Source organism: Melospiza georgiana, chromosome W (genome assembly GCF_028018845.1).
Source record: "Melospiza georgiana isolate bMelGeo1 chromosome W, bMelGeo1.pri, whole genome shotgun sequence".
NCBI classification, from domain to species: domain Eukaryota; kingdom Metazoa; phylum Chordata; class Aves; order Passeriformes; family Passerellidae; genus Melospiza; species Melospiza georgiana.
In genome coordinates, this window is record NC_080464.1 from 2319095 (window position 1) to 2336514 (window position 17420).

Genomic DNA, 17420 nt, shown 5'->3' on the forward strand with positions numbered 1-17420 from the left:
CTGCCATGTAGATGCCCATGTACCCAAGAGTAGGGCCAATGAGGAGCACCAAAACAATGAGCAGGTAGACCAAGCTGCAAAGATAGGGGTGTCCAAAACAGACCTAGATTGGGAACATAAGGGAGAGTTATTCCTAGCTAGATGGGCCCATGATGCCTCAGGCCACCAGGGCAGAGATGCCACCTATAAGTGGGCACGAGACCGAGGGGTAGATCTAACCATGGACAGTATTTCTCAGGTTATCCATGACTGTGAGACGTGTGCTGCCATCAAGCAGGCCAAGCGAGCGAAGCCCCTGTGGTACGGTGGGCGGTGGTTCAAGTACAAGTATGGGGAGGCCTGGCAGATTGACTACATCACACTGCCTCAGACACGCCAGGGCAAGTGCTATGTGCTGACCATGGTAGAAGCCACCACTGGATGGTTGGAAACCTACCTTGTGCCTCATGCTACGGTCTGTAACACCATCCTGGGCCTTGAAAAGCAAGTCCTGTGGACACATGGTACCCCTGAGAGGACTGAGTCAGACAACGGGACTCATTTCAAGAACAGCCTTATCAACACCTGGGCTAGGGAACATGGCATTGAATGGGTGTACCATATCCCCTACCATGCACCAGCTGCTGGCAAAGTGAAGAGATACAATGGGCTGTTAAAAACCCCCTTGAAAGCATTAGATGGGGGATCTTTCAAAAATTGGGAGCAGCATTTAGCAAAGGCCACCTGGTTGGTTAACACCTGAGTCTCTACTAAGTGAGTGGGCCCTGCCCAATCTGAGCCTTTGCATAGAGTAGATGGAGACAAAGTCCCAGTGGTACATGTCAGAGGTTTGTTAGGGAAGACAGTTTGGATCAATTCTGCCTCGAGTACAGACAAACCCATTTGTGGGGTTGTTTTTGCTCAGGGACCAGGTTGCACATGGGGGATAATGCAAAGAGATGGAAGAACACGATGTGTACCTCAGGTAGATCTGATTGTTGGGTGAGAACTCTGTGTAAATATCACTGTTTTCTGAATGTTACTGCCATTGTCTGTGTATAGCTGTATATTGGATGTGTAATGTATGTGTTTGTCGAGTTAGAATATATATTAGTTTTAGTAGTAAGCTGACGATATGGGGATAAGGGGTGGAATGTTCTGGGTTGGCTATATGATGCTTTTATCCCCAATCGTCTGTTCTGTTTATGCTGAATAATAAGTTTTGCACCTTTAAGACTTCTTGCAGAGAGTGAAGGGGGGAGAGAAGAAGCATGCACTTTGTTTTCATACACTGCACTCACTCCTCCGCATTCCTGCTCCTGGACTGTGTTGTCTGCGGATGGACAGACAGCAGGACAGAGCTCTCCTTTGTTTTAGTTAGTTTTACCTAGCTGAGGGAAAGAAGTTCCCTGGACTGTGGGTTTTTTTTCCCTTTTCTTTGGACCTGTTTAAACCTGCTCTGGACTGAACACCCACAAGAGCACTGGCAGCACGCAGCTGTGGCCCACCGGGCAGGGTCTGGGCTGCCCCATTTCCAGCATCGGAGGGACTGATAAGAGACTGAGTGAGCCAAGGTGCAATCCGGGGAGGGGACTTTCTGAGTTTGTCATCTCTTGGACCAGCAAGGGGTTTTATTGTTTAATATTGTTTAGGTTTTATTGTTTAATAAACAGGGTTTTTTCCACTTTTCTCCAAGGAGGTATTTTCTCCTGGACTGGTTGGGGGGAGGGGCTAATTGAATCTGCTTTCCTAGAGGAGTCCCTTTGGGGGTTCTCTCCAAAATTTGCCCCGAACTAGGACAACACCCCAGCTAAATCTTTCAGCCTAAGACAACCTGTCATTGACTAAAACATACATCTGCAGAACATGAAGAAGAACAATTGAGTGCAACATGTAGCCTGTACACTGGCTGTGATTGCGATAGTAAAAACACTGTGATATAGAAATCCAAGATGGAAGATGAGTGTTGCAGAATGTGTGTTGTTCCTAAAAAATTGAAATTAAAGTGAGCTTGGTGTGACGCTGCTGAGTCAGGGACGGAAAGAAAGACTCCAGTCTTCAGGTGGATCAGAAGGCAAAACAGAATAATCCCTTTATTAGCAAGAAGTTGCGAGCTTTATAGTCTCACTCGCTAAGCTGAGACCTGATTGGTCTCAAAGTGAAAACATCTCACACTACTGGCATACTATGGATAGCACACTGTGGAGAACCATAACTATAAAAAATGGTTACAGAAAGAGAGATAATAATTGTTTTAATTTTTTTCCTCTAAGATTCCCAGGCTCAGCCTGGGAGAAATTATCTCTGTTCTTTCTTCGACTGAACTGAGAATATCCATACTTGGTGGGGAAGTACTGTTACTTTTATTATCAGCTAAAGAAATAGATGTGGTATGAATAAAATACATTCATTTTGAATTAAAATATTTGGCAGAAGGTATTATTAATGCAATGTAGCAGAGTAAGATTTAAAGCTAACGAGTCCTTTGCCTGTAACTTCTTAAGTCAAAGAGTGATGTTTATTTTGATAGTAAGTTAAAATACTGTAAGAATTGTAATATGAAGTTACCTTGAATTGGATGTTCACAAACTGGGTTTGCTTTAAGTAAACATCGGTTTAGAAGTCATTTGCTTTTGAAACAATCTTTCATAAACTAAGGAAAAAATTTTGACAGTGAGGTGCTCAGATATTGGAACAGTTTGTCTAGAGCTGTCTTGGATACTCCATTCTTGGAGATGATTGGAACCTGACTAGACACAAAGCCCTGGGAAAACGAATGTAACTTTGTTATTAGCTGTGCTTTGGGCACAGAGTTAGAACAGACGACCTCATAATATTTGCTTCAGCCTAAATTACTCTGTCATTTTTAAGTTCTGTCTAGTTAGTAAAGCCTGTTGGACTACATATCTTTTCATATAAAGAGCACTCAAATTCTTTGAACTCAAAGATGCTGTTAAGGATATTAGAATTTATTTGGGGGAAGAGAAGAATTGATCTACAAAGAAAACTCACTAAGGTACCAGGTCAACCGGTTAGCTTCTCTCTCTGCTTCTAATTTGGTTCAACTTTTCCCCCACTGTGTTAGGGGATTAAGCTAAACTGAATTACTTTCTTTGTTGTAGTAAAAAGCACACATGAAGTTTGTTACCATAGCTCAGCTGACATACCGTATTTCACTGTTGCTCTAATAACTTGATTAAATGCCTAAGTTTTTTGAGTGTTATTTATTAGGATTAAGTTGAAATACTTGATGTGGTGCAATATGGAAAACTATAATCTAGCTAGAAATTAGTAAAAGAATTGTAGAGAAGGAGCCAGTAGAGGTGGTTAGTAGAATTAGAAGAGTGATTATCAGAGGAATAGTTGCAGTGGAGTACTCTAGGGATTGATCTTGAGTCTTATTTATGGTGCATTGTGATATTTGATGCAAGGGAAATATTGTCAACACACAGGTAACTTTACAAGAAGCTGCTCTGAGGAAGCTAGATTCTTTGGAAAAAAAGTTTGGAGCAGAGTGAGTGGCACAGCTGAAACCTCAAATTATCCATAGAGTTTTTGCCATCTGTAGTAATGAAAAAATAGATAATACTAGGATATGGGCAATGAAAAATTGCAAGAAAGATTGGTGGAAGAGGGAGCTAGAAAAATAGTCTGGAGAGAGGTAAGTTCATCTTGGCAAATATGATGAGCCACTAATCACCAAACAAGGATTAAAAACTCTTTTAAGTTAAATGACAGTGACACAAAAATATTTTGATTATAAATTAATTAACTGAAAGTATCTGGTCATCTTTATGTTAAAAGGTTCTCAGTAAGACCATGGGGAGAAAAAGAAGCATTAAGTTAGAAAAGATGTTGATATGAATTTCTGTAACATAGCACAACAATTTTTAAAAATGAAGTAGCAGTCAATTCTAGAATATTTTTCTTGTGGTCTTGCAAACTCAGTCACTACACTAGCTCTGCATGGTGTTGCAGAAGCAAGGGGAACAGATTTGATAAAATAAACATGGTCATAGAATTATATTAGCCTTAGAAATCAAATTATTTGAGCTGCTAATTCTACACCATGATAAGGAAGTTTGGTACAAAAATAGCACAGAAGAACTTAAACTGTTAGCACAATCTTGTTAATAGTCCTCATAATGATCACAATCTCTTCACAATATTAAACACTGAAAACTGTCAGGCAACTCTAATCAAATATATATATATATATTTCTGAGAACAAAAGCATTTTAGTTGATAGACTGATACTATTACCTCATAGTGTGTTGTTAACACTGTATTGTATTTTGTAATAGTAACTTAAGCTTGATTTCATGTAACTTGTGACAGATTAATGCTTCCTGAGCAGGTCCCTGTTCTTTCTCTCTCTCCCATTATTTATTTTCCTCTGCTTCCATATGTATAACTTATGTGGGTTCTAGCACTCAGCAGACTGTTTTGTGAGCTACAATGCTTCTAACATTTCCACCACGATAGAAAATGAACTCAGGAAAAAAATAATTTAAAAAAATCTAGTTTTCTGCTAGATTAATGAGTTAAATCAGTGCAATGAATAGCTTGACAAGTAGCAGAATTAGCACTAGGGATGAAATAGGATGACATAACCAGGTTTGGTATATGGGAGGAAGGAGGAATAAGAGTGAGGAGGAAGACATTTCCTTGTTGGCAGTATTAGACTGGTAATTTGTTCAAGTGCAGTCTGAGATAGTCTGCTGCCTGTTTTCCCAATGTAATGTACTTTTAGTAGGTACGCATGATAATGTGAATTACCTCAGAACGTATGACTATTTTACACTTCTGTACTGTTAGTTATGTAGATAATACAGCCTAATTTTATAAATTGTCATTCACTTTTACCATCATAAAATAGTCTTCCTGGATTTTCTGATGGAGTCTGATTTCTCACTTTAAACTGACAAAATAGATAAACTGTTTATATACATCAAGCAGTGGTGGGAGCTACACCAGAGTGAGTGAGGTCTTTTCCTTCGACTGTTATGCTAAGAAGTTGAAAATGAAATGAAACATAATTGTGAGTACAACTCACAACTGAATTAAATTTGGATGAAATGCAAGTGGCTTTTAAAGCAAACAGGGGCTTAAGATGGGAAAAGGTGGAGTCCGGGTGTGTAAGTACAATAATAATATTTTCTCTGTGTGTTTCTGCTGTAAGAAATTTTTAAAAATATATTGAAGCTATTGGGTTCTGCTGTAATTAAAATTACAAAATCAGGGTTTTTTTTTAAATAAAAGTTATTAAATGAAAGGGAGTTATGGAAATGTCTTTTGCAAAAATAATAGCAACTATAGTTAAAAGGTGCTTTGTTTCTGATAGCTATGTCAGAGAGAATATTGCAGTCTTTAGGAAAGAAATACTGTAACTCATTCCTTTTCGTTTTGAGCATAATCATGCTGAAATTCCACTTTGAGTGTTTGCTTCCAACAAGATTTCATTTAACTATTTTTTTCTAAAAATTAGAGGATATTACCTCCTTGATAGTCATGGAATTGTTTTTGAATAATCTTTTAATAGTGCTATGGAGATGTGAAACTCTATATAGACTCTAAAATATTGAAAATCAGTACAGGAAGTATACTAAAAAATTCATAATAATCACTCAATCCCCTATTTAATATAATTGTTCCAGATAGTGATATTTTGCCCAGTTCACTTTATTTGTTTAAAAATAGCTATTTTATAGGATTTTAATAATGATGCAAAGTTATAAATCATTATAGGACAACAATATTAGTCTTAGTTCAAATAATAAATCTTAGAATCCATAATTTTTTTATTTCCACTATTAATATTTATTTATTTTTATTAAATAGCTACATAGTAATGTTTTACCTGCACATTAAAGAGAAGCAAATTAGTTTCAGCATGTGCCTGGAAGATTTCCAGACCTCTGGTAGCAGTTGTCTTGCTTGATTTGACTGCCCGTTCTTTTGATGCTTCATGTTGAGAGGCAGTGGACTTCTGTTTGAGTGAGTGGGGCCAGCTTTTATAATTTTCAACTTTTGTGGGAAACCTCCCACATCAGAAATATTTAAACTTTCTCTTCCTTAAATTTAAGAGTTCTGAGCTATTTTTCACAGAAGTCTTTAAAATCTCATTACTTTAATATGATTTACTGAAAAACATCATGCAAGTGCATATCAGTAATGAGCTCCCATAGAAAAGCAGTATTTTTCTTAATTTGACAGGTATATCAGTTTTGTTGAAGAACCACTAAAACATTTAAAAACGTATTGGTCATGAAAAGATAACTGTGTAAGACTTGTGTATTATTTTGAATGAAAGGCTTGAGATCTTTTCAAGCAGTGGAACACAGCTACCACCACTCCTTGCTAAGAAGAAAGTCATTGCCTGCGCAATATATTTCCATTCACATAAACTTCAAAATGATACAGCCTTTTTAATGGGGTGGATAAGAGGTAATAAAAGTAATTACAGTGTATGATAGCTATTCCAGGTCTGTTTGTAGAACAGACAAGTATGAATCAAATCTGGGAGTTTGAAATGTTTAGGCATTAGATGAGTATGTTGGATTAATCTAATTACTTACTGTCTTTTTCCAATGTAGCCAGCAGCCAGCGTCAGGTGTAGCTTATTCCCATCCAAGTACAGTTGCCAGCTACACTGTCCACCAAGCACCAGTTGCTGCGCACACTGTCACTGCAGCCTATGCTCCAGCAGCAGCTACAGTTGCAGTAGCCAGGCCTGCTCCAGTAGCTGTTGCAGCTGCTGCAACAGCTGCTGCTTATGGAGGCTATCCTACAGCGCACACAGCTACAGATTATGGTTATACACAGAGGCAACAAGAAGCTCCACCACCACCACCTCCTGTCACTACGCAGAACTACCAGGTGTGTTTTTTTTAAAAAAATAATTGTGTAATTTTCAAATTATATGTTAAAAGGAGGAGGCATGTTTGGATAAGAGAATGTGGTGATATTTATATTTTTTTCTTCCATGGCTCACAGCTAAAACTGTGATAGAATGTGAAGTGACTGCTGTTCTGTGTGGTGTGTATAGAGGATTATCAGCAGTAATACTGATAAAATTTAGACATTCACACAATAAACAATGCATTGACATTTATCTCCAGATTATTTTGTGAAGTACTGCTGAAATACTTGTCTTGGCTAGCCTGTCTGTCATGGTTTGACGCTGGCGCAATGCCAGTGCTTCCATGAAAATATATGCTCCCTGGTGTCTGCTGTGAGATGTGACTAGGAATAAGCAAAGCAGGCCCCCACTTAGAAATAAAGAAAACTTTATTAACTAAACTGCAACTCTAAGTAACAAGAAACATACAGGGAAAATGAAAACTTTCCAAAACCATTTCTTTCTCTCTCTACCAAATTTCTAATACATCTATCTCTTAAAATCACCAACTCTTGATCTATCACTACTCTCTAGGTAATCAATTCTCAGTTCATCAAGAGGAGAGGAGTCTTTCTTGTGCTATAGGCTTCCCCTGGAAACACCGTTGAAACTTCTTGTGTTTCCATGTCACTCGTGGCACCACTTGGAAAACATCTGCTATCGTGACCTCTTCTTTTCATGTCCAGTGCTCTCACTACTGAACATGGACCAGAGCTACTTCTAGGGTCATCTTTTTAAGGATGCTTTGTCTCATTCTAAAAAGAGCACAGTCTCACCTTTGGGACACCTGTCCCCCCCAAATTTCACCCCCTGGGTCCGAGGGGTCTCAACACTGAACCCTCTTGGGTCTGAGCCATCGCCTCCCCCTGGATGCAGTCTCTGTGTCACAAGGAACATGGTTCTGTCCATGGCTATAGCAAGAAGAGTGCAGCAAAAGCCACTCCATCATCTCTTCCCACTTAAGATTCTTCTTTACTCTTGCGCATCTTCACTCACCCGAACCTTCATCATACTCGCCCATTTCTTCCTCTATTTAATCTCTATCTCTCTTCTAAGAAAGGTTAATGTTCTGAAAGGTTTTCATTGTCCAAAAAAGGGTTAAAAGCTCGGGCTCTGCCCTCCCAAAGCTCCCACTCGCGGCCGCGGCTGGCTGGACACCTTCTCGCTGCTCCCTCCCCCTTTCTCTGCCGGCCGGGCTGGGCTGCCAGCACATCATATCAAATTTCAAGGTCTCACAGGCTCTCTCTCTCTCTCTCTCTGTCTCCTGGGGGAGGAGGGGGGGCTGCCCGATGCCTCTCGATGCTTTTCCATCCTTCTATCCTCAGGGCCCGGCCTACCTCATGGCGCATGGCTTCCCCTCCCCCACCCAGCCAGGAGCTGGGCAGGGGAGGTCCGACCTGCTTCCCTTGCCAGACCCAAGAGAGCTTCCCCCGGGAGTGCTCTGCTTTTTAACCCCTGTGTTCTCCGAAGCGTATCCATTGTCCCCAGTGGCCACACCAGGTGCCAATATTCAAATCTGAACACCCATTGGTGTGACCACAGCATATCCCAGAAAACCTACTTCCTCTCAAACCACGGCACTGTCCAAGTGGCATGCAGTTAAATGGGTCATGGAACTGATTTAGATGAAAAAACTGTTCCAATAAAATTTTTCAGTGGGAGATAGTAGTTCCTTTGTCAGATTCCTGGTTGCCACAGGAGCTCTAGCACCAAATGTAAGAGGATAGAAGATTACTCTAGGAGAGGAACTGTCTTTTGAGTAGATTTTGGGTACCCTTTGTGAGATGTCTGCCTACCTTTGTGTGGCTACAGGATTTTACAAAAGGAAACTGTTATGTTTTCATCTCGCTCTGACCTTTACTGACACTTCTTTGCATTGAATCTAGCAGTTGTCAGCATTTGAGTGGGTCAGTTCAGGATAAGGATTCCACAGAAGGTTAACCAACTTAAAAAGGAACAGCATCTTTCCATGGGATTGACAGACTTCTGCAGAATTTCCTTGGTTCTGCATAGTTGTGGTGCCAATGCAAGAGATGGATGTGGGATCATGTAGGGTGAGGAGAGATGTGATGGTACCTCAGACAACTTCCCATTCTTACACTAGCTTAAATGTCTTATGAAACAACATCCTGTCAGTGACTGGTATTACTCTTCAGAAATAAAGAAACTTAGAAGTACAAATCAGTGCTGCATCAGTTTTGCAGTCGGAAGATTTCAGTATGTAGTGGTTATCTTGGGACTTATTTAAGATAACTGTTTACTCCAAAGAGCAAGAAGTTGCAGTCTTTTCTGTCTGTCTAAATTGACACAATGTAAGGGTATATACACATCAGTAACCCTAGCCCATTGGTTTCAGACAGCTTAGATGCAGAAAGATGAGCAGTTTTACATGGCCAGGTAGTTTCCTATTAGAAATGTGAGCTTTATTTGTATTTTAGCAGCTTTTTTTGTTACATTATCTAGACTCTAATTTGCATTTTTATTTGTTTAAAGCTACTATACTGTTGCTGTATGTTATTAATTCCCTTGTAGGGCTTTGAACTTTGTTACATATGGTAATGAACCAAAATGTAGGAGTCTTTCCAGTAGCATATTTACACATAATTACAAGGTTGTTAAACTAGTCAGTTATTAGATGCATTCAGATAGATAATAGTCCCCTAAATTAAAGTAAAATACTACAAGAAAGACATTGAGGCACTGGAGTGTGTCCAAAGAAGGGCAGTGAAAATGGTGAAGGGTCTGGAACATAAGTCTTCTGAGGAGTGGCTGAGGGAGCTAGGGTTGTGTAGCCTGGAGAAGAGGCTGAGGGGAAATCTTACTGCTCTGAAAAGAGGTTGTAGTGAGGTGGGTCTCAGTCTCATTTCACAAGTAACAATTGACAATACAAAAGGAAATGGCCTCAAGTTGAACCAGGGGAGGTTTAGTTTGGATATTAGGAAACATTTATTTATGGGAATGGTTCTAAAGCATTGGAACAGGCTGCCCCGGGAAGTGGTGGAGTCACCATTCCTGGAAATGTTCAAAAAATGTGTGGATATGGTTTAGTAGTGAACATGGTGGTAGTGCTTGGTTGACTGTTGGACCTGGTGATCTTAGAGGTCTTTTCTAACCATAATGATTCTATGATTTCATTCACCAGCACCCCCAAGTCCTTGGCAGGGCTGCTCTCAATTTCTTCATTCCTTACCCTGTATTGATACAAGAGATTGCCCAGACCCAGGTGCAGCACCTTGCACTTAGTCTTGTTGAACCTCATGAGTTTCCCATGGGCCACATCTTGAGCTTGTCCAGGTTGCTCTGGATGGCATCCCATCCTTCAGGAATGTTAACTGTACTGCTCAGCTTGGTGCCATCTGCAAACTTGCCGAGGGTGCACTCGATCCTTTCATCTACGTCATTGATGAAGACATTGAATAGCACTGGGTCCCAATACGAACCCCTGAGTGACACCACTTGTCACCAATGTCCATTGGGACACTGAGCTGTTGACAGATACACTCTGGATGCAACCATCCAAGCAATTCCTTATCCACTGAACAGCCCACCCATCGAATCCTCTCTCCAACTGAGAGAGAAGGATGTTGTGGGGGACCATGTCAAAGGCTTTACAGAAGTCTAAATAAAGGATATCTGTAGCCCTTCCCTTGTCCACTGATGGAGTCACTCCATCGTAGATGGCCACTAGGTTGGTCAGACTTGCCCTTGGTGAAGCCATGCTGATTGTCCTGAATCACCTGCCTGTCCTCCATGTGCCTTAGCAGAGCTTCTAAGAGGATCTTTTTCAGGATCTTCTCAGGCACAGATGTGATGCTAACAGGGCTGTAGTTCTCAGGGTCTTCATTTCTATCCTTTTTTAAGATGAGTGCAAGGTTTCCCTTTTTCCAGTCTCCTGGGACTTCATATGACAGCCATGACTTTTCAAATACAATGGAGAATGGCTTGGTGATCATGAACCTGATCTTCTCTTACAGTGGGAGGGACTTTGCTCTCCCAGTCTGTCTTGCAGTCTATCCACTTGAGAAGTGTGGGAAGAAAGGTTGCCATTGAAGACTGAGTCAAAAAAGCTGTAGAGTACCTCAGCCTTTTCCTCATTATTATTGAGAGTTTGCCAGTCTTGCTTATCAGGAGTGGTACATCATCTTTGATCTTCCTTTTCTGGCTGACATACCTGTAGAAGTCCTTCCTGTTATTCTTTGCCTCCTTTTTCAAGTTCAGCTCCTGCTGCACCTTGGTCTTCCACGCATCATCCTGACACAACCGGTGTCTCTATATGCTTTCCAGGACACCTGCTCTTGATTCCATTGCCTGTGCATTTCCCTCTTGCCCTTTAGTTTGACTCAGCCATGCTGATCTCTTGCCTTCTTTGCCTGACTTGTGCTGGGGGATTGCAAGCTCTCTTTGCTCAATGGAAGACTTCTTAAAGATCTGCCAGCTCTGTTCTGCTCCTTGGCCCTGAGGGCAGTTTCTCAGGGGGATCATATTGACTAACTCCTTGAACAGCTGGAAGCTTATTTTCCCAAAATTCTGGGTCTTGACTCAGCCTGACCCATATTCCTCAGGACTGCAAATTCTATGAGTGCATGATCACTGCAGCCCAGGCTGCCTCCAATCTTGATGACCCTCATTAGCTCACTTACACTGGTGACCATCAGGTCCAGTATTGCATCCCCTCTGGTAGTGCTGTCTATTAGCTGGCTTAAGAAGTTATCCTCCATGCATTTCAGGAGTCTTCTGGATTGCCTACAGTTCACTGTGCTACTTTCTCAGCAGATGTTGGAGTGGTTGAAGCCCCCCAGCAGGACAAGAACCTGCGATTGCGATGTCTCCTGTAGCTGGAGCAAGAAGGCTTTGTCAATAGGCTTCTCCTGATTGAGCGGCCTGTAGTAAGCACCAACCACAGGGTTCCCTTTTTCAGCTCTGTCTCTATTTCTCACTTATAAGCTTTCAACCTTCTCATGGCTGTTCTTCAGAGACAGCTCTTCATAATCTATCCATTTCTTGACAAAGGGGACAACCCCTCCACCCCTCTTTTTATCTCTGTCCTTTCTAAACAGTCTGTAGCCATCAATAACCACACTCCAGTCATGGGATTTGTCCCACCAAGTTTCAGTAATGGCAACAAGGTTGTAGCTTTGTAGCAGCATGGAGACTTCCAACTCCTGTTTGTTGCCTATGCTGCGTGCATTGGTGTAAAGGCATCTCAGCTGGGCTGTCAGCATATCACCTTTTTTATAGGAACACCTCTCCTCTGAGGTGTTTCCCTAGTGACTTCTATTACCTCAGGAGCCCCTGGCTCATCTCTGTAAGTCTTCAGGTGTGCTTCAGTGTGGCTAGCACATCTCAGAGTCACTGGCTGAAGGCCCTCGCTATCACTCCATCCCTCTAATTTTGATGTGTTTTCCCACCGCTTGTCAAGGACAAGACTGATATTATCCCTCTTCCCCTGTCATGTCTGGTTTAAAGCTCTATATCAATGAGTGCTACTAGCTCCTGAGCAAAGACCCTCTTTCTCTTTTGAAAAAGGGGAATCCCATCTGATTCCAGCATGCCTTGTGTCATATAGGCCATTCCATTATACAAACACGTGAAATTGTGGCAGCGACACCAGCCATAGAGCCATGTATTAGACTGGGTTCATCTGTTTCTTCCAATGTCTCTGCCCACAACTGGGAGGATAGAGGAGAAAATAACCTGTGCTCCATATTCCCTTACCAGCTATCCCAAGGCCCTGAAGTCTCTTTTGATTGCCTTTGGATTACATATTGTGATTTCATCACCACCCATGTGGAAGACCAATAATGGGTAGTATTCTGAGGGCTGTACCAGGCTAGAGAACTTTCCCAGTCATGTCTTTAACCCTGGCCCCAGGGAGGCAGCACACTTCCTTAAGAGGAGGATCCATCCAGCATATTGTACCCTCTGTTCACCTTAGAAGGCAACTGCCTACAGCTGCAACCTGTCTTTTCCTCATGGAGGTGGTTGTTATACAGAGGATAGGCCTTTCTGATTCTGGCAACACCTCTGGCATAGATGGACCTCTGTCCTCATCATCCTTTGACTGGCCTTCTACATCTTCGTACCTATTGTACAGAGGCACCTGGGAGGGTGAGGTGGGCAAGGAGGGGATTCACCTGATGCCCCGAGCGAGGACTTGCCTCCATTCACCCCTTTTCTTTGAGCTACTGCCTTCTACTTGCCCAAAGGGAAAAATATAGGACCTCCTTGATATTTTTTTTCTGGTGGCTCTTCCTGTCGCAGGGAGGGCCAAGCCATGGTTCCATGTTTTTAAACTTGTGAATATATTGCGGTTTGTGGAGATCTGTGGTGGGTTTTTTCCTTCGTATTTTACAGGAATGCAGTCTGATATAGTCATGAAAAACTAGTGTGCACTGAGCTGCTTTTTGGTAACAAAAATAATTTGGAAGGGGAAAAGTAGTTTAATAGCATGAGATTAACTCCTATATTATGTCTGAAAAAGACCATTCAGGCGTGTCTTCAGGCCTGAAGTATCTGTAAACATAAATTTAATTTCTTTAATACATATATTGGTATATAATGTATCTGTAAATATTTTTTAAATCTACTTAAGTAGAATAGAAGAAAAATCTTTGACTCTGCTAATGATTTTTCTTATTCCAGATATATAGTTAAGGAGAAATTTGATGGGTTTTCTTTTTTGAATTTTTAGGATTCCTATTCTTATGTTCGATCTACTGCCCCAGCTGTAGTTTATGACAGCAAACAATATTATCAACAGCCAACAGCAACTGCTGCGGCTGTGGCTGCTGCTGCACAGCCTCAACCTTCAGTGGCTGAGTCATACTACCAGACAGGTAGGTGGCATGAATTAACTCCTGTCATTATATACAGTCTGTATACTATTTTAATAGCTTAAAATATGTCTTTGATGATTTCATATTATCAGATTTATTTATTGTTTTGACATGTAATCCCTGTCAATATGTAGAAAAAACTTGATTCACCTAGAACTTGAACATTATTGTGACATTGCCATAAGTAACTATCTTTGAGGTTTGGCTTGTTATTAATACACTCAAAACATACTTCTAGGCAAAAATTTTTGCTGAAGTAGGTTGAAAAAGTCAGTGCTGGTTTCAGATGCTAACTTGGTTAGAAAGACTTTTTAAAAAATTTTTCAGTTAATGTATATAGTTCTTTAATTATCGATATCACAAATGCTACAAAACATAAATCCTATTTACTTTTTTTTTATTATAATTAGAAATAATAGCCAAGTTTAGATGTACTTTGGTTTAGTGTGTACTCCAGTGAAACCATTGAAGGAGAAGGTTGTTTAAAAACATGGCAGCACAGTTAAAAATAAATAAATAAATCTGAGGCTTGCTAGTGTGAGCTTCGATGTGATTAAACCATTGTGGGATATATGGTAGCTGAAGCATAACCATTACTGTAAAAAAAACAAACAATACCCAATCAAAAAAAGGCAAAACCCAACCAAACTAAAACAAAACCCACCTTGTTAATGTGTTTATTCCCTAGCATATCATTAAGTATTGCTTCATATGCTTTGCATTTTATTCAGCTAAAGCATATCAATGTTTGTACACTTCTATTTTCTATCCTAATTAGCTCCAAAAGCAGGATATAGCCAAGGGGCAACTCAGTATACCCAAGCCCAGCAAACACGACAAGTGACAGCTATAAAACCTGCAACCCCAAGTCCAGCAACAACGACATTTTCTATATATCCAGTATCTTCTACTGTGCAGCCAGTAGCAGCTGCAGCTACTGTTGTTCCATCCTATACTCAAAGTGCAACATACAGTACAACAGCGGTTACTTACTCTGGTAAGAATTTTGCATATTATATTGTTGGGATCTTTGCATTTGTTACAGGAGAGGATATAAATACTCAGCATTTTAGCAGTTTATGTTCAATTGCTTCATAGTCTATAGAGAAATATCAACCAGCTAAATCATAATAATGGTAAAATATTTTTATGTATCTCTAAAGAGGTTTGATGCTTGTATGTGCCTATTTTGTTCCATGTGAGAATATACAGAGTGTTGGCATTACTACATGCACAAATATTTTGTGATTTACTGTGAAGTTTGGAGAGAAAAGATGGGGGATAGAAAAAATATGGAAATACAAATATAATCTTGGGAAATTTGGAGCATGCTGCCATCAAGCAGCAATTACAGAGACAAGAAGGAGCAGTCAAATATAAATTTTTTAAGTTTGGGTTGTCTTGACCCAAGACGGGAGGAGAATGGGTGCTACAAAGAAAAACTTTCCTTCAAACACTAGAAATCCAAAAAGTAGTTAAAGGTGAGAAGATGTTAATTTTATGGCCAGATGGTAATTAACTGGCATATTATAGCTAACTTTAACTATTTGTTTTGGTTTGTTTTCAGTTTAAAAAGGGATTGTAAGACATCATCGAAACAGAGCTTTATTAGAGGATTAAAATAGTTGAATGAGTAGATCTGTAAAGTTTATGGGAAAACTGGCTCAAAAGGTATGAAAGCCCAGTTTCCTTGATTTACTAAAGTTTGATACTAGAAATCAAGGAGTGTCTAGACAGGGTGTGCTACAACTCATTTGAAATAGAACAGCTAATGCTATTACATTCTATCTTTTATCTTATTTTTTTTCCCTTAGTCTACATAATATCTTTCCTTTTCTCTTTGGAACTTGAACAGTTAATCTGGCTCTGGAAGACTGCTTATTTCAAGTGACCTTTGATAAATCTTTGTCCTGGTTTAGGGCAAACTTGTTAAAGAATCTGAAAAGGAGGGCCCCTCCAGAAAGCAAAACCCACACAGCCCCTCCCCCCAACTGTTCGGGAAAAAAATTCCTCGGAGAGAGGTGGAAAGAACCTGTTTATTTGACTGGCCCAGCACCCCCCAGCACACAAAATGAACAATACCCGATGACACCGCTCTGAGAAAGATGACAAAATCAGAAAGTCTCTTTCGGGAGTGGTTGCTCTGTTCTCAGTCCCTCTGGCACTGGGGCAGCTGCCACAGGCCAAAACGATGCAAACTCTCCATGTTCCCAGGTCCCAGTCCGGAGCAGGTTCAAGATGGTCGAAGAAGAGGAGAGGAGAAACAGTCCAGGAAGGATTTTGGACTGTTTAGCTAGAGCTAGCTAATAAGCAGAGGCCAAAGCAGAGCAGAAGCGAGAGCAGAAAAGAGAGCAAGCAAAGCAGCAAGCTGAAAGCAAGAAGTGAAAACAGCCCTAAGTACTGACTGTCTCTGTCCCTGATAAGAGAAACCCAAACAAAACTTCGACTCTTCAAAGCCGGTCTTAAAGGCACAGAACAGATGAATGGGGATACAAGCATCATAACGTCACCCCAGGACAATCTTTTATTAAAATTCTTGTTTCATCATACTCAGTCTTACCAGATGTACCAGGAAATTTCACATATTCTTTAGGGATGCTTTGATATATTTAACAGAACAGCGTGTCTGCAAAGTTTTGTCTAAAATCAAATAGACTCCTGATACAAATGGCATGCTATGTATTTGTGTACTGTGAAACATCAAGAAAAATTCAGACTGCCTGACAAGATCTCAATAAATCTTTTATATCCTACTCTATTATGCAATATGCTTGGAATTAGTGTATTATGTAATTGATACATGATGTACAGTGATGTAACATTTATTTTATTTTAATCTTTGAGGTACCTCTTATTCTGGCTATGAAGCTGCAGTATATTCAGCTGCATCATCATATTACCAGCAGCAGCAGCAGAAACAGGCAGCGGCAGCAGCTGCTGCTGCTGCAACAGTTGCTTGGACAGGGACCACCTTTACTAAAAAGATACCGTTCCAAAATAAGCAACTGAAACCAAAGCAACCTCCCAAACCACCCCAGATCCACTACTGTGATGTTTGCAAGATCAGCTGTGCTGGACCACAGGTACCTGTATTATGTAATATCCTGCTATATGCTTTAGTCATAATTTTTTCCAGCTAAAAAAATGGCCCCTTTAAGAATATTTGTTAATTTTTAAAGACCTGATTCTATACTTATACTAAATGAATAATTAAATGAAAATGTATGCTATGACAGAAAGAGGCCATAAGAGAAGACAAAAAGATGCATCTCCTTAGCTTGGACAGAGAAGCTTCAGCTGTGCTTTCGACTCCAGAAGTATTCTAAACTTTGAATTTTATTTTCTTTTTAACATAGCAAACTTCTTAGAAAATACTTTTTTCAAAACTTTGTGAATGGTTGTCATGGTTTGACACTGGCTAGAAGCCAGGCACCCACAAAAACCATTCACTCATTCTCCTCTGCTATAGTTGAGCAGAGGAGGGGGAAAGAAAAACTAAAAGGCTCGCAGGGTGAGATAAGAATTAGGAGAAAACATTCTAAGGGCAAAACAGGCTCAAAACTTAAAAGGTATAAAGAAAAAATTATTAACAGGATTAAAAGAGGATAATGAGAACTAAAATAAACCTTTAGAGCACCTTTCCCCCCCTCCCCTCTTTCCTTCCCAGCAACAGTGCAGGGAGACAAAACATGGGGTTTTTAATC

General features: G+C 40.4%; 1 protein-coding gene and 1 non-coding gene across 2 annotated transcripts in view; both read left to right on the top strand.

Moving 5' to 3' along the window:
• Positions 1-17420, top strand: part of LOC131095407 (zinc finger RNA-binding protein-like) — a 77969-nt gene that overhangs the window by 31453 nt on the left and 29096 nt on the right. Inside the window, exons 3-6 of the mRNA XM_058043102.1 lie at positions 6576-6858; positions 13572-13716; positions 14495-14713; positions 16561-16799. Of these exons, the coding sequence (XP_057899085.1) occupies positions 6576-6858; positions 13572-13716; positions 14495-14713; positions 16561-16799 (886 nt within the window). The remainder of the gene's footprint in view (positions 1-6575; positions 6859-13571; positions 13717-14494; positions 14714-16560; positions 16800-17420) is intronic.
• Positions 3916-4057, top strand: LOC131095438 (small nucleolar RNA SNORA66). Its single transcript, XR_009115874.1, has one exon. It is a non-coding gene; the product is annotated as a small nucleolar RNA SNORA66 (small nucleolar RNA).